Genomic DNA, 24,548 nt, shown 5'->3' with positions numbered 1-24,548 from the left:
AAACAACATTCATTTAGAAAAAATAATTATGTGACAACATTGACATACTATGTGTTATACGTAGTGACAACATTGACATACTATGTGCTATACGAAGTGAAGAGAAATCAAAATTCCAGTACTCTAGTTATCCAGATCTAGTATGGGAATAATAGAAGAATGATTACAACACATTTGAAAACATGTCCATTTGCAGATAGGAAACTATACCCCAAATGAGTTTAATCAATACTCTTCTGAAAATCAAACATGATTTATTTATATCTTATACATAAACACAAATGATCTTCATTTATAATTTCCATTAACCTATAGATATCTTTCTATTATATAAGAATGATACATACATATTGATAAATCAGTTACCTACAAATCTACATAAGTCTATACTCAAGTAGAATCTGCAAGACAAAAAAACATTTTCAGCTCCATCAATAGTTTGGACCAAACTGGCCGCTAGACATAATTGTGTTATACACATATGCATGGACATTCTAAAGGCTTCACGGGTACTATATGAATAATTTAGAATATATGTCATCACCCATAGGCATAGAAGTTTTTTGCTACGTTTTTCTGAAGCTTCAGCACAAACAGTGGTTTCAATAAGTAAATTTAATGGCAATGTATATATATTTCTGATTATGTAATCTTGTCTAACATTAAATATTTCCTTAATATTTCACATAGCATAAATTTTTCTCGTATTTCTTTAGACCATATGTTTAATAGTTTATAATATATCATGGTAGATATGTCTGTTAGGTTGTAATAATGTCGCAGCCTATGCAAAAATAAAGATTGCTATCTAGAGTACTATGTTGTACAAAAGATTGGCTACATATAACGATTTCTTCAGTATAAAACAAAATTGTTATCTAACTGAATAATCCGTTTTCCCTAAAGTATTCTAAATATTTCGAACAGTTGGAATTCAGACCTGTAGGCAACAATATAGTAATGTATTTTTCAAATATCATCTATCAAGGGCCCTTTTAACTATTGTGCATAATAAATAGAAGCGAGTTTTGCAGATTGACAATGGTCTATATACTGTCAAGTAAATATGTACACACCCAATCAGTAGATTTATGACTTAGATATACCATGATGATAATCACAAATTTATACTTCATATTCGGTAGATACACATTTAAACATCCAAATCAATTCCACACACTAAGGACCCCAAAAGCAACTAATTCGTTTGTTGATTACAGGAGAAGTGGAGTCTTAAATAACTGAAAAAGTAGTCGTTCACATCATCCCTAAATTCAGATTGAAGTGTAGTCAAAGGGAAGATGTAATGTGTGGTTACTCTAGCCTGAAAAGGCACATGCATCAAAGGATTACACAAAAATCATCCATCGGATAAGAATACCATTAATTAGTGTATGTATTGCCATTATGAAAATTTCCCTTTAACTAATATAAGTATTCCCATGGCGGAGATTACCGGGATGAAGGACTTTATTCCTTCTTGTGAATAAAAGGCCATGAAAGCTAGCCATCATGATTATGTCTCGGCTACCAGATGTAATAGCATCAGATATGCTTCTTTAGAGAATGATGTTAATTATATTCAAAGTATAGTAATATATAGAGAGGTTTCCTGCAAAAACATATAGAGTTAAATATTTATCTTTAGAAAGTAAGAAAACTTACAAATGTCATGCACCACTACAGTGTCTTCTAACATATAATAGGATGGGGGTTAGACCACCTCTACATGCAATTGCAAGGAAATATTGGAAAGCAATGTTTCAAAGAGAATTGTCGAAGGGGGAAGGATCAATACATTCCTTAAAAAATATTGCATACATATATAAATAATGTATGCACCTTGATGCTCAGAAAATGTAGAAGAGTAAAAGTTACGACGTCTTCTATATGTTAATACGAAAAAAACCTGGCCAATTTCAAGTGTGGTGCAGACACTTTAAAATTAATTCAATTAATAAAGACCTCAAGGACTTCACAGTAAGTTCTTTGCTAGGACGAGCTACCCGGTACCTGCTATCAACACCGTCCATTTGCTTCGTGATATGTGCAGCTGAGAGGATCACATGCACTGCATCTGACTTGTGGCAGAAGATTTTTAGCATGCGTACCGTTCAAATGAGGTTTTTGACTTCAGTATTCTTTCTGCACCTATAGATCCTGTCACTTTTTGCTGATTCTGCCACTGTAGCCTTCTGACATGGACCATGCGCTGTCTGCCTCATGTTTCTTCACGCATGTGGGTTTCCCACTCAATTCTCACAGGCGCCCTCTCTAATGGGAGCAACTACAATAGAAAACAGCCTTGTGGTAGAAGAATAGAAAAATCCATCCTGGACTGTCAGATTGAAGATGGATGGCCCATATTCTAGTGGAGACATCCCAGTCCACTTCATGGACATTTTATGGAAAACCCCCTGCTAATATGTAGATATAAAACACATTTTTTACAGTAATCACCTCAACTTTCTCATATTTAATCGTTTTGTCCTCGGTAAATAAGACTAATTTTCAAATCCTCTCAACGTTGAGGCCCCATCTTTGCACATATCTGTTGCATGTATACTTGAGTACAAATAGTGGCTTCTACAAGCAAAAATTGAACATATTGGCCCCTAATTTTTTTGCCAATATCCATCACAATATTTGTAAACACATTAAATTTATGCCATCTCATTCAAGTGTATGTCAAACTGAACCATCCCAGACAAATAGTTGAGCACACGTCAAGTTAGACCATCCTAGGCATGAAGATCTGAGTAGATGTGAAACTGGACCATCCCACACATAAATAGTTGAGCACACGTCTAGTTAGACCATCCCAGGCATAAAGATCTGAGTACATGTGAAACCATCTCAGGCACAAATATTTGAGTACATGTCACTCTAGAGTCTGGACCATCTCACTCACTAATGTCGAGTACATTATCAATCTGGAGCAGCAGAAGATACACAAGAGACATGCAATACATAACATGGCATGGACATTTCTAGTGTTGTGCTATCTTGAATGCAGAGAACAGAAAAGTTGTAGCCCTTGCCTCCAGTGCTCGTGCTTCTTGCTCATCAAGGTTTATGTGCTGGAAAGATGACACCAAACATATAGGAATCAGTTTGAGCACAAGAGACCATGTATGTATATCACATCCGTACTTAAAAATATTTGCTCCTGAGCTAATCTAATGAGTATGCATTAATAATATCATTTGACTAGCAGGAAGAGAACTGTACGCTGCATAGTCATTTGTACACTTCACTTAATATCATCACTAAACTTGCAATAACAATTTGGTCAGGTATAAATTCTGCCATACAGGGGAGAGCTTATTTTTTGCATACAAAAATGTAAAAATTTTGCCTTTATTTTACAATCAGTGTTATTACAACCAAATGAGGAAAGAGCAAAGAGCTAACAAAATTGTTTCACTAAAACAAAACGATGCCCGACCACGACGGCACCTTCTTGTCCCTCTGCTCACTCACCTGTTAATCTTCTCGCAATGGATCGGCAACATATTTCTTTTGTACAACAACAGCAATACATCAAACGATCTGACCTGTATACATGTTAACAAAGAGGATATATACTTGCTTCTGTTATGTTGTTGGGGCAGGCACGCAACAAGTGATAGCAGAATATTTGAATGGCTGCTACACAGGCCAGGTGTTCTGCTGCTAGTTAAACTACAGAGGTCAGGGCTAGCTACAAAACAAGTCAGCGAGTTTGAGGAGTGAGGTTGCGGTACAATCGTTGTACTGTCCTCGGCTACAGGCGATAGAAGAAAGAACATGCATCAGCATCTTTTGGTTCAAGCAAACAGAAAATATTTTCTCCCTGTTTGTTCATGTATGACGAAAACTTAACTCAAAATATAGATAGCTTTCTGGGAATAAGAAAAAATAACCATAGATCCAACTAGAAGATACTTACCCATTGAATGATCATTTATTCCCAGAAATGGTACTCCATTCTATTAGTTTTTACGCTCTTTTCATCTACATTCGATCACATGTGCCAGGGGTCTCCAGAGGTCCTGAAAATAATCAAGTGTGATTTTCTTATCGCAACAACTAGAATGGGTCAGTAATAACATTTTCTACAACTTCATATAATGGATCATGTTTAATAAGGTGCGCACCAAAGCTCAAGATACTTATATGATTGAACAAGAAAAAGGGCAATGTGGCTGATTGTACTGTTTTCCTAATTTCATCTCAATTGAAAGAACCATTTTGGCGCATGGCAAACCTGCATTCCTGAAGACCCGAGGTCTGTTCTTTGCCATCAGCAGATGTCCGAGCTAGGCATGGGGGTAGGCGGGCTACCTGTGGAGAATGGCTGGATGGGGCAAGAAAAATAGTAGATCGAGAAGCCACATGTGGACAATGACTGGATGGGGTAAGACAATGGTAGGTCGAGGTTGTCCTCTAGACGTCGGAGAACGATACCTGGAGATTTGCTCGCCCAACGTCGCAGCGCAGCACAGAAGAGGTCCGCCCGGGCAGCCCGACCGGCGACCGCCGCCAACGAGACGACCTGGATTCGTTGGGGCGGAGATGGAACGGTGCCTACAGTGGCCAAGGTCGCCGATCTAGGTACAGGATCTACACCCCCGTCATCATTGGCAAGCTAGAGGGAGATGGGCTTGCCTTTAGGATTGGGGATTTTTTTTTTCGAGCCTCGGCCGCCGCTGCTCGCATCGGAAGGAAGAAGGAGATGACAAATCAAACGAAGAGAGGAGATCGAAGCAAAAAAAAAAAAAACCAGAAGTAAGGGACTATTCTGCAAAAAAGAGCGGACAGATCCACCACTAGAATATGGGCCATCCATCTTCGATCTGACGGTCCAGGATGGATTTTTCTATTCTTCTACCACAAGGTTGTTTTCTATTGTAGTTGCTCCCCTCTCTAATTGGAAGAAACAATTTTCTCTGTCTCCTCACAGTCACAGGTCACATCACTGCCTCTCGTGCTGCTCTCTCTCTCATATATGGAACACAACAATTTTTCTCTCCTATCGCGTAAACACAACATTTTTTTAAGAAACAAACAAACAACAATTTGTCGCTCCTCTCTCACAGCCTCTCTCTCCCTGCCACGTGAGAGATGCAAGAGAGATAGGAAAAAAACAGCTACTGTGTTCCATTAGAGAAAGCGGATGGGAAAATCATGGGAGGAGAGAGAGGCTGCACTAGTAGAAAAAGGGTCAAATGTGAAGCACATTAGTGCCGGTTTGATTTTGAGCCGGCACTAATGTGTCCATTAGTGCCGGTTTCAATGGCTAGGCGGGCGGAGATCATTAGTACCGGTTCGTGAGCAACCTTTTGTACCGGTTCGTGTCACGAACCGGTACTAATGATGCTGCGTCAGGCTGTGGTCAGGTTGTGGCCCCACGGGCACCTTTAGTACCGGTTCGTGCCATGAACCGGTACTATAGTTTCTTAGTAAGCTGTTTTTTAGTCCCACCTCGCGAAGAGAGAGGCACTAGGAGCGGTTTATAAGCCCTGAGTGCAGAGACGATGAAGGAGAGGCGCAATGCTCATCTGCATGTTGCTTGGCTTTAAGCCTTGAGGAATAGTGTAGACTGCACGGAGCTATGTGCAGTGCAGTTTGCACTATTCCGAAAGGCTTGAAGCTAATTAACGAGCATTGTGCCTCTTTTTTATCTTTAATAACTTATTACAACTCCGGACTTCTTGTGTTACGGCAAAAACTGGACGCACTTCATGTACAAACTGGACAATCTCTTTTGAAGTATCAGGGTTTCTGACGAGAACTCATCTGTTACATGAGCACTTCATTTTTTTAAACTTATTACAACTCCAGACTTTTTTGCGTTCCGTACACACCATTCAAAGCGACGTCATCAATTTCCAACACGTTCTGACATCATTGCTGTTTTTCAGTCATTTGAACTCCAGCCAATTTTTGCATTCAGTATGCATCATTCAAAGCGACGTCATCAATTTCCAACACGTTCTGACATCATTTGCTGTTTTTCAGTCATTTATCGATTTGTTTAGAGAGCTAAATGACGGTGAAATTGAAAATCACTACAAAATGAACTCTAAAAATGTTGGAACTTGGCATGGTATCATCATTTCGCCCGCATAGCATGTGCAAAAGAGTAGAGAGGATCACGGCGAAAACTGGACGAACCTCGTGTACAAACTGGACAATCTCTTTCGGAGTATCAGGGTTTCGGACGAGAACTCATTTGTTACACGGGCACTTCAATGTTTTTTAAACTTATTTGAACTCCAGCCTATTTTTGCGTTCAGTATGCATCATTCAAAGCGACGTCATCAATTTCCAACACGTTCTGACATCATTTGCTGTTTTTCAGTCATTTACCAATTTGTTTAGAGAGCTAAATGACGGCCCATTCCCATTTTGGGCGGAACAGATCTACTAATTCTTTTATTCCAGTTAATAAGAGGGATCTTGAACTAAGAAATAGACCTAGCAGCTCAAAGAGGGTATCCTGAGCAATTGAAATTGAAAATCACTACAAAATGAACTCTGAAAATGTTGGAACCTTGCATGGTATCATCATTTCGCCCGCATAGCATGTGCAAAAGAGTAGAGACGGTCACGGCGAAAACTGGACGCACCTCGTGTACAAACTGGACAATCTCTTTCGGAGTATCAGGGTTTCGGACAAGAACTCATCTGTTACACGGGCACTTCAATCTTTTTTAAACTTATTTGAACTTCAGCCTATTTTTGCGTTCAGTATGCATCATTCAACGCGACGTCATCAATTTCCAACACGTTCTGACATCATTTGCTGTTTTTCAGTCATTTACCGATTTGTTTAGGGAGCTAAATGACGGCGAAATTGAAAATCACTACAAAATGAACTCTGAAAATGTTGGAACTTGGCATGGTATCATCATTTTGCCAGCATAGCATGTGCAAAAGAGTAGAGAGGGTCACGGCGAAAACTGGACGCACCTCGTGTACAAACTGGACAATCTCTTTCGGAGTATCAGGGTTTCGGACGAGAACTCATCTGTTACACGGGCACTTCAATGTTTTTTAAACTTATTTGAACTCCAGCCTATTTTTGCGTTCAGTATGCATCATTCAAAGCGACGTCATCAATTTCGAACACGTTCTGACATCATTTGCTGTTTTTCAGTCATTTAGCGATTTGTTTAGAGAGCTAAATGACAGCGAAATTGAAAATCACTACAAAATGAACTCTGAAAATGTTGGAACCTTGCATGGTATCATCATTTCGCCCCCATAGCATGTGCAAAAGAGTAGAGACGGTCCCGGCGAAAACTGGACGCACCTCGTGTACAAACTGGACAATCTCTTTCGGAGTATCAGGGTTTCGGACGAGAACTCATCTGTTACAGGGGCACTTCAATGTTTTTTAAACTTATATGAACTCCAGCCTATTTTTGCGTTCAGTATGCATCATTCAAAGCGACGTCATCAATTTCCAACACGTTCCGACATCATTTGCTGTTTTTCAGTCATTTACCGATTTGTTTAGGGACCTAAATGACGGGGAAATTGAAAATCACTACAAAATGAACTCTGAAAATGTTGGAACTTTGCATGGTATCATCATTTCGCCCGCATAGCATGTGCAAAAGAGTAGAGAGGGTCACGACGAAAACTGGACGCACCTCGTGTACAAACTGGACAATCTATTTCGGAGTATCAGGGTTTCGGACGAGAACTCATCTGTTACACGGGCACTTCAATGTTTTTTAAACTTATTTGAACTCCAGCCTATTTTTGCGTTCAGTATGCATCATTCAAAGCGACGTCATTAATTTCCAACACGTTCTGACATCATTTGCTGTTTTTCAGTCATTTACCGATTTGTTTAGAGAGCTAAATGACGGTGAAATTGAAAATCACTACAAAATGAACTCTGAAAATGTTGGAACCTTGCATGGTATCATCATTTCGCCCGCATAGCATGTGCAAAAGAGTAGAGACGGTCACGGCGAAAACTGGACGCACCTCGTGTACAAACTGGACAATCTCTTTCGGAGTATCAGGGTTTCGGACGAGAACTCATCTGTTACACGGGCACTTCAATGTTTTTTAAACTTATGTGAACTCCAGCCTATTTTTGCGTTCAGTATGCATCATTCAAAGCGACGTCATCAATTTCCAACACGTTCGGACATCATTTGCTGTTTTTCAGTCATTTACCGATTTGTTTAGGGAGCTAAATGACGGGGAAATTGAAAATCACTACAAAATGAACTCTGAAAATGTTGGAACTTGGCATGGTATCATCATTTCGCCCGCATAGCATGTGCAAAAGAGTAGAGACGGTCACGGCGAAAACTGGACGCACCTCGTGTACACACTGGACAATCTCTTTCGGAGTATCAGGGTTTCGGACGAGAACTCATCTGTTACACGGGCACTTCAATGTTTTTTAAACTTATTTGAACTCCAGCCTATTTTTGCGTTCAGTATGCATCATTCAAAGTGACGTCATCAATTTCCAACACGTTCTAACATCATTTGCTGTTTTTCAGTCATTTACCGATTTGTTTAGAGAGCTAAATGACGGTGAAACTGAAAATCACTACAAAATGAACTCTGAAAATGTTGGAACTTGGCATGGTATCATCATTTCGCCCGCATAGCATGTGCAAAAGAGTAGAGAGGGTCACGGCGAAAACTGGACGCACCTCGTGTACAAACTGGACAATCTCTTTCGGAGTATCAGGGTTTCGGACGAGAACTCATCTCTTATACGGGCACTTCAATGTATTTTAAACTTATTTGAACTCCAGCCTATTTTTGCGTTCAGTATGCATCATTCAAAGCGACGTCATCAATTTCCAACACGTTCCGACATCATTTGCTGTTTTTCAGTCATTTACCGATTTGTTTAGGGACCTAAATGACGGGGAAATTGAAAATCACTACAAAATGAACTCTGAAAATGTTGGAACTTGGCATGGTATCATCATTTCGCCCGCATAGCATGTGCAAAAGAGTAGAGAGGGTCACGACGAAAACTGGACGCACCTCGTGTACAAACTGGACAATCTCTTTCGGAGTATCAGGGTTTCGGACGAGAACTCATCTGTTACACGGGCACTTCAATGTTTTTTAAACTTATTTGAACTCCAGCCTATTTTTGCGTTCAGTATGCATCATTCAAAGCGACGTCATCAATTTCCAACACGTTCTGACATCATTTGCTGTTTTTCAGTCATTTACCGATTTGTTTAGAGAGCTAAATGACGGTGAAATTGAAAATCACTACAAAATGAACTCTGAAAATGTTGGAACCTTGCATGGTATCATCATTTCGCCCGCATAGCATGTGCAAAAGAGTAGAGACGGTCACGGCGAAAACTGGACGCACCTCGTGTACAAACTGGACAATCTCTTTCGGAGTATCAGGGTTTCGGACGAGAACTCATCTGTTACACGGGCACTTCAATGTTTTTTAAACTTATGTGAACTCCAGCCTATTTTTGCGTTCAGTATGCATCATTCAAAGCGACGTCATCAATTTCCAACACGTTCGGACATCATTTGCTGTTTTTCAGTCATTTACCGATTTGTTTAGGGAGCTAAATGACGGGGAAATTGAAAATCACTACAAAATGAACTCTGAAAATGTTGGAACTTGGCATGGTATCATCATTTCGCCCGCATAGCATGTGCAAAAGAGTAGAGACGGTCACGGCGAAAACTGGACGCACCTCGTGTACACACTGGACAATCTCTTTCGGAGTATCAGAGTTTCGGACGAGAACTCATCTGTTACACGGGCACTTCAATGTTTTTTAAACTTATTTGAACTCCAGCCTATTTTTGCGTTCAGTATGCATCATTCAAAGCGACGTCATCAATTTCCAACACGTTCTAACATCATTTGCTGTTTTTAAGTCATTTACCGATTTGTTTAGAGAGCTAAATGACGGTGAAACTGAAAATCACTACAAAATGAACTCTGAAAATGTTGGAACTTGGCATGGTATCATCATTTCGCCCGCATAGCATGTGCAAAAGAGTAGAGAGGGTCACGGCGAAAACTGGACGCACCTCGTGTACAAACTGGACAATCTCTTTCGGAGTATCAGGGTTTCGGACGAGAACTCATCTCTTATACGGGCACTTCAATGTTTTTTAAACTTATTTGAACTCCAGCCTATTTTTGCGTTTAGTATGCATCATTCAAAGCGACGTCATCAATTTCCAACACGTTCTGACATCATTTGCTGTTTTTCAGTTATTTACCAATTTGTTTAGAGAGCTAAATGACGGGAAATTGAAAATCACTACAAAATGAATAGCAGAAAATAAATAATGCAGAAAAGAAAAAAAACTATATAATTTTTTTTATATTCACAAAGAAATTAAATACAGCAAAAAAAATTACTCGAAAATAAATAGAAGAAAATTATATAAAAAATTGTTGGGGCGCTGCCCGCTGGGCCTGCCAACCCTAGGGTTTGCAAATACAGGCCCAGAAGGGCTAGAAGGCTCAACGGGTAGCGCGCCAAAGTTAGGCCCAGAAGCCTGCTATAGAGAGGAGTTCGAGACAGCAGCCGCGCCGGGGCTTTTAAACTGGTGCGGGCGCCCCTCGGCTAGCGAGGTGGGACTAAACTTGCCCGCACCGCACCTGCGCCAGCGCACACCTTTAGTACCGGGTCGTGGCTCCAACCGGTACTAAAGGGGGGCCTTTAGTACCGGTTGGAGCCACGGACCGGTACTAAAGGGGCAGTTTCCCGCCCCTTGGCCAGGCGAAAATTGGCCTTTAGTACCGGTTGGTGGCTCCAACCGGTACTAAAGGCCCCTCCTATATATATGACACTTACGAAAAATTCAGTTTCATCGACCACCACTTCTTCTCCAAGTACTTCGCGCGACATCGCCGCCGCCCTCGCCGCCCCCGCCGCGCGCCGTCGCCCTCGCCGCCCGTCGTCGCCGTCACCGCCGTCGCCCTCACCGCCCGTCGTCGCCGTCACCGCCGTCGCCCCCGCCGCCTCTCGCCGCCGCCCCGTACCACGTCGCCGTCTCGATCGCGCCGTCGCCCCCGGCCTGCCGCTCGTCGTCGCGCCGTCCCCGTCGCATCGCCGTCTCGCGCCGCCGCCCGTATGCCGCCGCCCCCGCTCGTACACACACACACACACACAGACACACACACACATATTGTTTTTACTTATTTTTTGTTTTCTGTTGTTTAGATTAATGTTAGATAAATTACGTAGATAAGAATGTTAGAATGTTAACGTTAGATGAATTATATGGAAAAGATGTTAAATATTAATGTCAATTTTAGATGAATTAGCTAGATATTAATTAGGTATATATATGAGATTTGAACTAGTTGAATTAATATAACTAGTTTATTTTTAGTATGAAAATTAATAGAACAAGTTTATTTTTAGTAAGAAAATTTAGGTATATGAGATTATTTAAACTAGTTGAATTAATATAACTAGTTTATTTTTAGTAAATGCTTAGTTGAACTAGTTGAATTAGTAGAACTAGTTTATTTTTAGTAAGAAAATTTAGGTATATGAGATTTGATGATCTAATTAAAATATTACTATAATATAGCTACTTTATATATTTTAGTAAGAAAATTAATAGAACTAGTTTATTTTTAGTAAATTCTTAGTTGAATTAGTTGAATTAATAGAACTAGTTTATTTTTAGTAACAAAATTTAGATATCTGAGATTTGATGATCTAATTAAAATATTACTATATGGAACTAGCTACTTTATTTTAGTAAGAAAATTAATAGAACACATTTATTTTTATTAAATGCTTAGTTGAATTAGTTGAATTAATAGAACTAGTTGAACTAATAGAAGTAGTTGAATTAATAGAACTAGTAAGTGTTTAATGTTTCACCTATATGAACATAGGAAATGTCGTCTGACGACGAAAAAGATTTCATTAAGTGCGAATTCTGTGAAGACCAGCGCGGCTTGTGCGACAGAAATTTCCTTGTTGATGATAGGCGCTTCAGCATCAAGCTGGATGAGACCTTCGAAGTTGATACAGTAAGTCACAACGACAAGTCTTTTTTCGTAATTAAGCATGACTTATATATGCTTCATTTGCTTCAACTTATAATTTTAAATTTTCACTATTCTACTAGCGCATCCCCTGCCATGCAAGAATTTTTGTCTTGGATAAGATAGGTTTCAGTGCTATGGAAACTATGGAGGTAAAGAGAGTTTACCTGAAGACCGAGCATGCTGGTTATACTTTCAACGTCAAATTATACAATGCAGACACGTACACCTATTTTGAATGCAAAACTTGGCAAGCACTATGCAAGGCTTTTGCATTTGAGCCTGATATGGTTATCACCTTTGATATTCTTCCGGAAGATGATATTGAAGGTAATAGGGACATCTGGGTCGATGTGCAGACGCCTCCAGTTCTACCATTATGTGAGTTTCTCAACCATATTTATGTCTTTGATATTGTTTATTCAAAAATAGTTGACAACTAATTTCTATTGACAGCTTATTTCCATTCAAGCAAACATGTCCGGCGCTTGGTAGACAGGACCTACTACTGTCCCGGAGCTGAACTAAACTGTGAGGAGATAAGTCATTATGTTTCATGGCTTGAGGATCTTGATGCTGTTAAGAGAAATCATTTTCCTGAATTTGAAAATCTTAGTACTCAAAACGTGCGACCAATAGTTATCGTATTGAACTACGGTCACATGTATTTAGGAAAGATGGTAAGATTTTTACTATTAGTCCTCAGTGCATCTTTTGCATACATTATTTTTCAAGCTAAACTTTCATTGCTAAGTATATTAATTACTATACGATGTTCTTCAACAAGGACTCCTGATGACAGTTGTGCCTCAGTGGATCGAGACTAAAGGTCGCATGTCAATTGTTAGCTTACGGCCAAGATATCCTACAGTGCACATGAGTGCATTCAGGATTTCTGAAAGCGATGAATGCTTAATAGTGAAAGATTGGAGCAAAATTGTTAACGATCGCAGAGAAGTACTAGGGGGCAGCAATCAGAAGCGCAGCCCATGATTAGGAGACATGTTCATCTGCATGCTCCAATATGATGAATCAGGAGAGCTATACATGTTCTATGCTATTTTACCCGAGAGAGAGCAGCAGGAGTGATTTAGCTAGTTACCATGCTCTTAGTACTTGTTGTCCTCTCATGCGTGTCCGTGTTCTTCGTCCTGAACTTAATCTCAAAGAGTGATTTGCTTTTGTGGTGTTATGAACGCTTATAATATCATGACCATGTTGAACTCGATGATATCTTTGCTAGCTAGTATATACTGTTGTTGGTGATGATATGATGCAAGAGTTTTTATATTAATATGATGGTGATGATGATGATGAGTTATTATATCATTTATGAAAGAAAACCGCATATTAGTTTCAACTGGATGGATCCTAGCTAAGTGATCAAGTAGTGATCAAGTATATGCCATATCCATATTACTTGATCACTAAGTGATCAAGTAATATGGATATGGCATATACTTGATCACTTAGCTAGGATCCACATGCATCCAGTCGAAACTAATCTGCGGTACTTTCACCTAATGATTTAACAACTCATTATAATGTAAAACAATCACTAAATTAAATTGAAAACACAAAACTAAAGGAAAAATAAAAATTAAAACCAAAACACACCCAAACATTTAGTACCGGTTGGTGTTACCAACCGGTACTAATGTCCTACACGCACCCGGGCCTGGCTCGTGCCACGTGGTGGCACGTTAGCGCCGGTTCGTGCCAAACCGGTACTAAAGGGGGGGGGGGGCTTTAGTCTCCACTCCATAGTGCCGGTTGCAGAACCGGCACTAAAGGCCCTTACGAACCAGTGATAAAGGCCTATTCTGCACTAGTGCTGTGAGAGCGAGGAGATAGAGAGAGAAAAATAACGTGTTCTGTCAGATAGAGAGAGCGCATGTGAGAGAGCTTGTAGACAAAAGGCTCCACCATGTCTCGTCTAAGAAGTCAGGACACATGCATGTCACATCATGTCATGCACAGTAGCGGTATTACCTTTAATCGCCCTGACGCAGCTGCACTTGTTCAAAAGTCTGCACATATCCCCATGTATGTAATCCAAGACTGAACAGTACAGATATGGGGTACCAGGTAGCTCGGTCTATGAAAAACTGCATTCCTCATCTTATCGAAGTGCCTTCTTTGTACCCAGAAATTGCCCAACCCTTCATCTGCCCAAACCTCACACTTTGTATTACATTTTTCCTGTGCTTTTCCATCTCATCATCAAAGGGCATGACAAGAGCTGTCATGGATACACCATCACTCTGGGACATATCAAATGGTTGCACATTACCATCTCTACCATGTAGGATGAAATCGAGGAGTTTCTTGCGGCATATCTTATCTTTAGTTCACGTTCTTGTCAACCTAATAGCATCTATTTCTTCTTTAGTCTGAATTTCCTTGATTTTGACACATGAAGCTTCTTCAGATAAGTCAATTGCCTTCTCTTTGAAATTCGGGCAAACAACAGCTCTTCTTGGTCTCTTGCTGGCAATTTCCTCATGACCAATGTTTGGGTAGCATTTCTCTCCTCAATGAACGCATCATCCCTCTTATGAGGCTTTGCTTGTTGACGTATAAATGCATATATGCGGGTGTAGAAAAAAAATTCAGATCTGGTCGCTCTCGCCTCAACCTCGGCAAGCTCAGGTTTTACGCCCTCCCTGCGCATCCATCCTATTCTGGAGATGGCAGAGCCAGAGCACATGGACAACATGGAAGTGATGATGACCGCGGCTGTGCCGGCGGAGGCATGGATGCCTGGCTTCAGGCCTCACATCGGGTGCGCGTTCGACTCCGAGAAATTCTCCAACTTGATGTTGCAAATAGAGGTCCTCGCCGGAGGAGGATCTGTCCCCGACTTCGTGAGCAATAACGACGAGAAAGCTGATAAAGGACATACAATTGACTCTTCCTCAACAATGGCAGGCAGGCCTGTTTTAACCCTAAAGAGCATTCTTATGAATTTGCTTATTCTCACTGGAAGAAGTCCTTTCTTTGTAAAGCTTGTCACTAATGGCATGAAGGAATCCGATGAGACGCATCCAAGAATTAGGATTGTTGATTCAGAGGAAAATGCCCTTATGGAGCTTCTAAGATTCATGTATAGTGGAAAGTTGACAACAATTGAGCCCACTCTTCTGCTCGACATCTTGATGGCTGCTGATAAATTTGAGGTTCTTGCTTGCATGAGGCACAGTCAGTTTCTCACAAGCCTGCCTATGACCACATAATTTGCATTTCTATACCTAGACCATCCATGATCCTCTTTAATGGTTGCTGAAGTTTAGAGTGTAGTACGTGTAGCCAAGGAATTCCTTGCTGACAAATACAAGGATTTTCGTAAGTTCGAAGCTGAAGTGATGAACATCACTCTTGTTGGGATCGAGGCCATTTTTTCGAGTACTGACCTGATATTACTATCTGAAGATGAGGCATATTACTTCTTTCTCAAGTGGGCCAGTCTCCGATACCCAGAATTTGAGGAAAGACGGAAGATCTAGAGTTGTCGTTTACTTCCACTGGTACGCTTCAGTCATATGACAGGTTTGTCACTTCAGAATGTCCTAGCATGCACTGATGATGATATAGACCATGAGCAAGTAGCTCAACGTATTGCTGAGGTACTTCTATACAAAGCTTATCCAACACAGATGGAAGGTACTCCTGCAGCAGAAGTAGCAACCCATCACAATTTTCTGAGCAAACTTACGAGTTGAGGACCATGAAAGTTGTTGCGTTCAGTCGACCCTGCCCACATGTTACAGTTTACATGGCATTAGAACCAAAAGGTCTTGAGTTTAAGATCTGGCTGGCGCAATTTTAAAATAAAAATTGCAGCCCACTTTCGGTCCGCATTTAGGCCCGAGGGAGCCACACGTGAGGGGGAGTGTTGGACGTATAAATGCATAACTCGTATTTCCCCATCAACTTGAGCTTTTGCGTGCAGTTCTACATTGCTTGGCACCTCTTTGTTCCTGAAAACCAAAAAAATGTTGGCTACACTTTTTGATAATAGGAATGTTGGACACATTTTTTGGAGAAAAATGTTGGATGCATTGAAAGAACTGAATGCAATGCAAGTATGTATGCATGAGATGAAACCCACACATAAAAAATATTAACATGGCTGATGTTTAATTACTCATTCTTTTATCCAGCCAATCTAACTATGCTCAATTAGTTGATGCATGAGATGGATAATATACCAATAAATAACAATGGTGTCTCGATCCATATCCTCATATACTACACTGCACATCAAACTAATAAAAATAATAAGTTAATGTCTAAAATTTGAGAACAAAAATAGCAAGGTAAACATACGTACCTGCAGTACCCGCAGAATGTGCAGAGTTTGGCTTAATTCCCCTATAAAGTTTGGAATCAAGTAGATATGTCAATTAGGAGTTCAGATAATGTAGCAATCAAACTGCGAAATCAAGAGTCTACTGGTTACACCGCAAAGCAATAGTTTGTTAACACATTTTCAAACAAGGACAGATCATGGGCGAAGCGGCCAACCATGGAGAGGAGACCGCAAGATCCTCGACCAAAACACACCGAAAGAACAGTCAAAAGCACACACAACATGTGATTCCAGCCAGCTGCCCGATCGACTATCATTCATCCAAGGTTACGATGCCCCAACAAAGATCCGGGAGCACACACACGCTTCGACAAGCTGGCTAGACCCACACCATCTAGGAAAGACCACAAAGGTCCATGATCAAATGTTCAGAACCCGCCAAAAAATTGGAGAAATTGCGTGGCGTCAAAGGAGTACACGCCGACATGATTGGCAAAGCAAACAGAAAAAGCAGAAACCAGATCCGATCCTCGGCAAAACGTCCAAATCCCTGCCCAAAAACCAAAACAACACGGCGAAGCAACCAAATCGAGAAAAAAGACGAAGAGCAAGCATGCGCCGCACGCACGCCACACGGTCATATGTATGTCTTACCGGGGCAGGCAAGGAAGGAGCTGGTCGGCTGGTCCCTCCGGCCTCCGGTGGTGACAGAAGGAAGTGTGTGCGTGAGCGGGGGAGGAGGGAGGGTGCGTCTCGTCAGCTAGCTAGCCTTGCAGGTTCGGAACGAAGCGACGAGTGAGAGGAGAGAGGAGACGCGTATGGGGGAGTGAGGATTGGAATGGAGGCGGGGCAGGGGTATAAATAGAGGCGGGCGCGGTCTAACGCGAGAGAGAGAGAGAGAGAGAAGTGGAAAGATGTCCGTCCGTCCGTCCGTCCGAGGGCACAGGGCGCGGGTTTGGATTTTTGGGGCGAGTCCGTTGGGCGGGAGGGCGATTTCCTCCGGGAAGGGCTTGGGCTCGCGCTCGGCACCGACCTCGCGGAGGAGTAACTCCTTTTCCATTTTGTTGTGACACTGCTGGTTTCTTTCCATTCTTGTTGGCGACCATCCTCCCTCTCCGTTCAAATGTGCCAAGCTGCCCGTCGCTCGAACACAAAAAGGTGTGCCACTTGGTGCGCATTTATATTAGGAAAAGTATATATATGGTATATTTGGAAAACAATTATGGCAATATGAAATTGACTGTTTCATTCACGCGCTGTCATGTGAACATCTGGATCCTCTCTTCTTCCTTAGGTCGATTGGCTCCCCACCTACCACTACCACCGACCTTAGAGCTGCCGCCTCCTTGCATGAAATCAATGTCGAAGGGTGAACCAAATCTATGGGGAAAGAAGTGCTAGGGAGATTAGAGAAGACGGAAGACCAGCAGGGTGTGTAGCATTAGGACAAGCTTAGCCTTGCAATATTTCACAGGGAAGTGGGGACCCTCCTTGGTCCTGCCGACGCTACACCAGTGCATGAAATGGCCCTTTGGCGTTGTTGTGCCAGGCACCCCTCGCGGCATGATCAGATGTCACCTCAAGAACTCCACCTGAGACCAAAGCTACCGACTTGCTGAACTCACTTTAGATTTACACTCATTTCTTAGGGCCACAAGAACGGGCAGCATGGAAAACATCTCGTCATCGTTGTTTGCTGTATGATCCAGTGTAGTGAGCTGGTTATGAATGAACTCGCCGATGGAGATCAAAAGTCCTTGCTCACTGTTCCATTCCATTGAAGCTTCTGCTTGAATTCATGGAACGGACAATGCTAGCGAACTAATCTTCCATGCTCAGCAAAAGATTTCCGCCGACCGACCTAGCCAGTTTGCTGTAAACTTCAATACACACATGAGCTTTCTGGCTGAAAAGGTCAAAATGAGACCTATGATTTCTTGTGGGATTCACACATTCGTAGTCAGCTAGTTTAGTTGTGAGCTAAATTATTGTAATGCCTTCTTTATAGCCAGAAATTGACTAGCCCATGACGCACTCAAATCTAACAAAGTGTATGCCCTTTTTCCTGTCCTTTTCCACATCATCATCTAAGGGCATGATTAAGGCTTTCATGGAGACACCATCACCGTGAGACATTTCAAACGGCTGTAGATTACCATCTTTACCATGCAGGATGAAATGGAGGAGTTTCTTGCGGCATTTCTTATCTTCAGGTCCTGTTCTTGTCAACCTAACAGCCTCTATTTCCTCCTCAGTTCGGATTTCCTTGGTTGTGACAAGTGAATCTTCTTCCTATAAGTCAAACACATTCTCTTTGAAATTCGAACGGGCAACTGCTCTCTTTGGTCTCTTGTTGGCAATGTCCCCATGAGTAATGTTGGTGGTAACATTGCTCTCCTCAACGATCTCATCATCCCTCTTATGAGGTTTTGCTTGGTTCCTCTTTGTTCCTGAAAACCAGAAAAATGTTGGACACATTTTTTGACAAAAAATGCCGGACACATTTTTTGCAACAAGAAATGTTGGACACATTGAAAGAAGTGAATGTAATGCAAATATGTATGCATAAGATGAATCCCATACATAAAAAATATTAACACGGTTAACTATTCATTCTTTGATCCACCCATTCTAATTATGCTCGCTTACTACACATAGTGGCCTTGTAAAATATATTGCTGAATGATTATTAAATGCATGAGATGGCAAACTTATCAATAAATAACAGTGATGTCACAATCAACAGCCTCATATACTACACCGCACAAAAAGCTAGGGCTCCTTTGCCTCCCGCCGCCGCCGTTGGTACGCCTCGTGTCCGGTGGCCTTAGGGCCATGGGAGCGGAGTGGATCCTGACCCTTGCCGGCGGGAGGGCTCCGTTTTTTGACATTTCTCTGAGTTTTGTTAGGGTTTGTGTCCTGCTCAGGAAGGAGAAATGGCGGCGGCTCCCTGAAGATGAAATATGGTTCTCCCCGCCTAGGTCCCATTCCGGCGGTACTTCTAGCATCACCGGTGCGCGTGTGGAGGTGTGTCTCCGGCAGATCTGTATTTGGTGGATTTGCTCGGATTTGGTCGTCATTTGGCTATGTTCTTGTGTCTTCATGTTGGATTCTTCTGATCAACTCTACTCTTCAACGGCGGTGGTTGTTGTTCTGTTGCGGTGGTCCTATGGGGCCGTAGCACGACGACTTCCCGACTGTCTACTACAAATTTTTTTGCTTGGCTCTGGCGAGAGATGGGCGATGACAGCGGCGAGCCTTCGGCTCGCTTCAGTGCTTGTAGTCGTCGGTAGGTGGTCTACGGATCTGGTGTAATTTTTATTATTCTTTAGTGTTCGTTGTACTACCATAATTGAAGATGAATAGGTCCGAAGTTTTTCCGCAAAAAAAAAATACGACACCGCACATCAAACTTATAAAAATAATAATATTATGACCGTGTAATTTGATAACGTGGAAAATGCAATGTTGCATAAACTAAAGCATTTCCATGAATAAGTTATTAATATCTAAAATTTAGGAACAAAAATAGCAAGGTAAGCATACATACCTGCAGTACCAGCAGAATGTGGAGAGTTTGGCATAATTCCCCTGTACAGTTTAGAATCAAGTAGATATGTTAATTAGAAGTAAAGATAAATGTAGCAATCAAATTGCAGAATCAAGAGTTTAGCGGTTACACCGCAAAACAAAAATTGTTAACGCATTTTCATTCATGGACCTAGTTCCCATGGCGGAGCTAGGCGGGTGAACATAGAAAATGATGGGGAGGGGTGGGCCGGGGGGGGGGGGGGCAAAAAACTTACCTCGCCGGTGCAACCTACAAATCTCTACCAAGGACAGATCAAAAATTCACCACCACAGAAACCAAGAGTCCTGCACAACAGAACCATAAATTAGACCATTAGAGAAACATCCAAATCAGAAGTTTATATGCAAAAATACATATTATGCAAACACAACTAGATGCCACCATAAATCAAATAGGAACACATCCACACCATATTCAAACTACTCAATACATCTAGAAATGTCATCATATACACATCGAGGGCAGAAGCTTCACCTGGATTCAAACCAAAGGTGTGACGAGACACCAACATGCATAAATCAAACATAAAATCACAGTAAGCCGGATTCAAACCAAAACGAGTGACGAAATGCCAAGAAAAATCATATCGCACGACGTTTGCTTATGGCGGATGGTGTGTACGAAATGAAAATGCGAGCAGGGACACTCGAACTCATGCGGGTGGCCGGTATCAACACCTGCAGACCACCGGAATAAGCCAAGTACACAAAGCGATCAACCCGCAAAAAAAGAAGAAAAAAAGTACACAAAGCGATCAGATAGGATAACCAAATAGCATATGGACAAAAATGGGGACAGGCGCCAATGCAACATATGGGCACACAACTCTACAGAAGCAAGCAAGATCTGCATATCTCCAAGAAATACCCACAAACCATCCATGAGACCATGAACCAAATGAACTGTACACCATGGAATACTAGCAACAACTAGCTAGAACCTAGAACTTGCATAGTATTACGAGCCTAGAGAAAGGTCTTAATTATATTTTGGTATAGAGGTAGTAGTCCAACTCCCTGCCCAATTGTGTCCATCACACACTAGCTAGTGTAAGGTGTTAACCAAACCAAGAGCCTGCCTTCCAGTTAAACCAAATGAGCACAACCAAGCATATATAGTCATGGATATCCAGAATGAAGCAAATCATCTAGGAAACATAAGCAGTAGTCATAAGTCTAGCTTCCATACACAACACAAACATAAAAAGTTGATTCGGACTACAAACCAACAACATAGCAAAGTAAAAAATTTAGGGAACAGATAAATCAAAGCGAAGTATATATTGTCTACGACAAGCAATTACATTGTGCAAGACTTTGAGTGCCTTCATATCAGGCTCTTGCTCACAGCTCACCATATGTCGCAATCGCGATCACAGTTCCATGTCTTGTACATGTTCTATGTCGCGCAGAATGTACCAGCAAATTGAGCTTTGTGGAGGCCATGAAACAACACCAGCTGTCATGGGAAGGCAGGGTGTAGACCACCCGGTTCCCATATCGAAGACCATGCCTTTGACCTCTAAACCCGCTGATCTAGTACACCCAATTACCCTTCAGTCCGGGGACACCTTGGGCATAAATTGACACCGCGTTGTTCCTCTCAACAAATATTTCATTCTGCTCTACCCAGCGGCGACCACTGCCCGATGGCAGCCGCAAATTGACCCTGCAGCTCGCGTTCCTCCAGATTTGGTAGAGGTTGCCTTCGCAGAAGACAAGGTGCTTGACGCTAGTGAAACCCGCCGGTTTGCCGTGGAACGGTGGAAAACTGGTGGCGGGGTCAAACGGAAAGTTGTTGGCAGACAACAAAGGCTCGACCATGGTCGCCGGTGCCGGTTCAATCCGGTGGTGCTCCAGCAGCGGAGCACGTGGACATCTCCACACCAGGTGAGGCAGTATACCGTACCTTTGCCATGGAAGAGGACGTCGGTGAGCTGATATCTTGCGTGAAGGCGGAGGGGATCGAGGATGGTCCACTCCTTGTCCCCTGCCACGATGTAACCAAGCCTATTGACCCAACAAATGGCGGCGGCGGTGAAGTCGTCCTTGGCGGGGCTGGGTGCGAAGAAGACCTTGGTGACGAGCCTGCTCTCCCACCCGAGCAGCAGCAGGGAGATATCGACGACGGTCATGGGGTTGAAGAGGCTGAACACGCAGGAGGCGGGCCACGGCCAGGGCCAGCAATCGGAGAGGTAGGCGACCCATCCATCGTTGGAGTTGGAGCCGAAGCAGGGCCCGGGGATGGCCCTGAGGCCGAAGGAGCGGCGCGCGTGGGGAGCGAGGCGGCAGCAGCGGCGCTGTTCTGGCCGATGAGAAGGAGCGGGGACGGCGACTTGAGCGCCCGGCGCCACGCGCGCTGGCGTAGCACTTGAGGTCCTCGACCCCGTCGCCGACGCAACCGACGAGGTCTTCTTGGAGATTCTCCCAGCACCGCATGGCGGTGGCGCCCGTCGGTGGATCCATTCTGGGAACGGTGGCCCTAGGGCTTGAGCAGGGAGGGGGGCGATCCTAGGCTGCTGGGCGAATTTCCTCTTCGGAAAAAGCCGTCCTGAGTAAGCGATGTCCTCACTCGTAGCGCGGTCCACCTACCATTTACGGTCACGGCGGCCGGGAACCAGGGTTGTCTGGAACTCCAGATTGGTTGGGCTAAGAGCATCTCCAACAGCCGCGCAACGCACGCCCTTCGTCTGATTTGACGTGGCCGGCAGTGCTGGCTCCAGCAGCCGCGCTAAAATGCAGCGTGTGCTAAACATTGCTTATTTAAAAAAAACGATAAATAAAATTCATAGATAAAAATGATATATAGATATTTTACATAGTTCCATATAATAGATAGATTAAAAAACTACGGTGCAACGGCATAAAAAACTACTAGATATTGCAACTATAGCCTACTCCCAGTCGTCGTCGTCATGATCATCATCGCCATCCTCACTGGTCTGGTCCGAAGTATCGAGCCACATGTCCTCCCAACGGTCATCATCAGACGAAAAGATCGTCTGCCCACCATTTTGAACGATTTCGCACTGCGGTAACGCCAGGGCCTTCCGCCGAAGCCTGTCCAACCGCTCCGCGCGGCGCTTTGCCGTCTGCTCCTCGCGGCGCCTTGCCCAGAAGGCTTCCTCGTTGGCGACGTCCTCCGGGTGGCGCCGGCGCCACTCCGCCATGGCCCGCTCCTCCTCCTCGGCGACGAGGAGGCGGCGCTGCCGCCGAGCGTGCTCCGCACGGTCCTGGTCCGTGATAAGACAAGGTGGAGGGGCGACGTCCTGCGCCTGCTGGCACGTGTGGACATCCTGGAAGTTCATCTGCCGGCGCGGCCTGTTCAGGCGCCACGCCGCCGCGTCGTAGGCGCGTGCGGCCTCATGCGAGGTCTCGAACGTACCGAGGCCGAGCCGGACGTCGCCGGACCGAATCTCGGCGGAGTACCAGCCGTTGGGGCGCTGGCGGACGCCGCGGTAGCCCGACGCTCCTCGGCGGCGCGGCGGCATTGTTGCGCGTCGGTGGCGGGGCACTGGAGCGGCGAGGAAAGGAAGCGGTGGAGGCGCTGGAGTGGCGAAGAAGCTACGAGGCGCGCGTGGCAGTGTGGATAGGCGCGTGGCGAGCGCCGCAATTTATAGGCGCACCAGAAGCAGCGCGTCAAAAATAGCGCGCGAGCTGCCGCCCTTTCCCGCGCGCACTTGTTTCCAGCCACCGTTAGAGCGCGCGAAACCGTCCAGCACGCGCTAAAAACCAAATTTACCCCGCGCGCGCCTTTTGGCGCGACTGTTGGAGATGCTCTTAGGTCCTAGATCGAGAAACACTCAGCTAGAATTGAGACGTGCGAGAGGACTAGACCATGGTGGAAACGCTGCAGACGAAGAACAAGAGCTAGCTTGTTTCCTCCAAAGTGTAGCTTACACAAGTTGATGTCGGAGCGCAGATTCCTAGATTTGTGGCCCCAAAACCATCCACAACACGGTGGACGCCCCATACTGAACATAGCACCTAGTGAAGGCACGGTTGGGCAGGATACATTGCAACACTATTTTGTTGAGGAGTGATGGTGTGTCGAAGGGGTGTCAGCGACATCCCTAGAGTTGTGGCACCAAAACCATTCTTTCCACGGTGTACTGCCCAACACTATTTTGTTGGTGAAGCTTGTGAATAAAACTGAGGAGGCATTTATTTTGCCACCAAATAGGTCTCTAAGGCCGAAGATTCTTTCATGATTAGACAACAAAGCTTTGTGTGAAGCAATTAAATAGCATGCGAAACAAATGTCCTTCACGGTCCGAGAGAAAGACATTGCCACATATTTATAGCCTCAACCACACCATCATGAAGAACGAATTAATGAGCACATAAAATATGCAAGGAGATTATTGAGCATGGCATTTTACAACTTTAAACAACAACCGGAGAATAGCATGAGATCATGCCTCATAAGAGGTAACGATCGAATCAACTGATAGGAGGACCAATGGCATAGACAGAAAAATTAACAGGGAGAGAGGGGGAAGCCGAGGTACGATTGAGGGAAGGATACTGGGCAACTGAGGGTAGCGTTGTCACCAAGTACACTATCATAACCTTGTTGCTTTGCTTGTCCGTAACACTTATAATGAGGCTTGC

At 43.4% G+C, this 24,548-nt stretch overlaps 1 protein-coding gene, 1 long non-coding RNA gene and 3 pseudogenes across 5 annotated transcripts; 1 reads left to right on the top strand and 4 right to left on the bottom strand.

Moving 5' to 3' along the window:
- The window catches only part of LOC120964997 (DNA (cytosine-5)-methyltransferase 1A-like), a 77,459-nt pseudogene that overhangs the window by 24,973 nt on the left and 27,938 nt on the right, over window positions 1-24,548 (bottom strand).
- Window positions 2,743-4,757, bottom strand: LOC109741610 (uncharacterized). Of its 4 annotated transcripts, none has more exons than XR_005758203.3 (3): window positions 4,250-4,756; window positions 3,932-4,034; window positions 2,743-3,557 (listed from the first exon to the last, which is right to left on the bottom strand). It is a non-coding gene; the product is annotated as an uncharacterized lncRNA (long non-coding RNA). The 4 variants fall into 4 exon arrangements; XR_012183310.1 differs by having other exon boundaries at window positions 2,743-4,034; window positions 4,250-4,339; window positions 4,450-4,756; XR_005758201.3 differs by having other exon boundaries at window positions 2,767-3,080; window positions 4,250-4,751.
- On the top strand, window positions 14,722-16,292 carry LOC109741608 (BTB/POZ domain-containing protein At2g46260-like; annotated as a pseudogene).
- LOC109741607 (uncharacterized) lies at window positions 18,363-22,400 on the bottom strand (annotated as a pseudogene).
- Window positions 22,829-23,425, bottom strand: LOC109741606 (uncharacterized). The gene has a single exon (XM_020300687.1). It carries the CDS (start codon window positions 23,423-23,425, stop codon window positions 22,829-22,831), a length of 597 nt encoding a protein of 198 aa, XP_020156276.1.

Source organism: Aegilops tauschii, chromosome 5 (assembly GCF_002575655.3).
Source record: "Aegilops tauschii subsp. strangulata cultivar AL8/78 chromosome 5, Aet v6.0, whole genome shotgun sequence".
NCBI classification, from domain to species: Eukaryota; Viridiplantae; Streptophyta; class Magnoliopsida; order Poales; family Poaceae; genus Aegilops; species Aegilops tauschii.
The sequence above is the reverse complement of the archived record's forward strand: the minus strand, read 5'-3'. Positions and strand labels throughout refer to the sequence as shown.

Coding starts and splice junctions, on each gene's coding strand:
- LOC109741606 (XM_020300687.1), bottom strand. CDS start 23,425: ATGCCGCCGCGCCGCCGAGGAGCGTCGGGCTACCGCGGCGTCCGCCAG.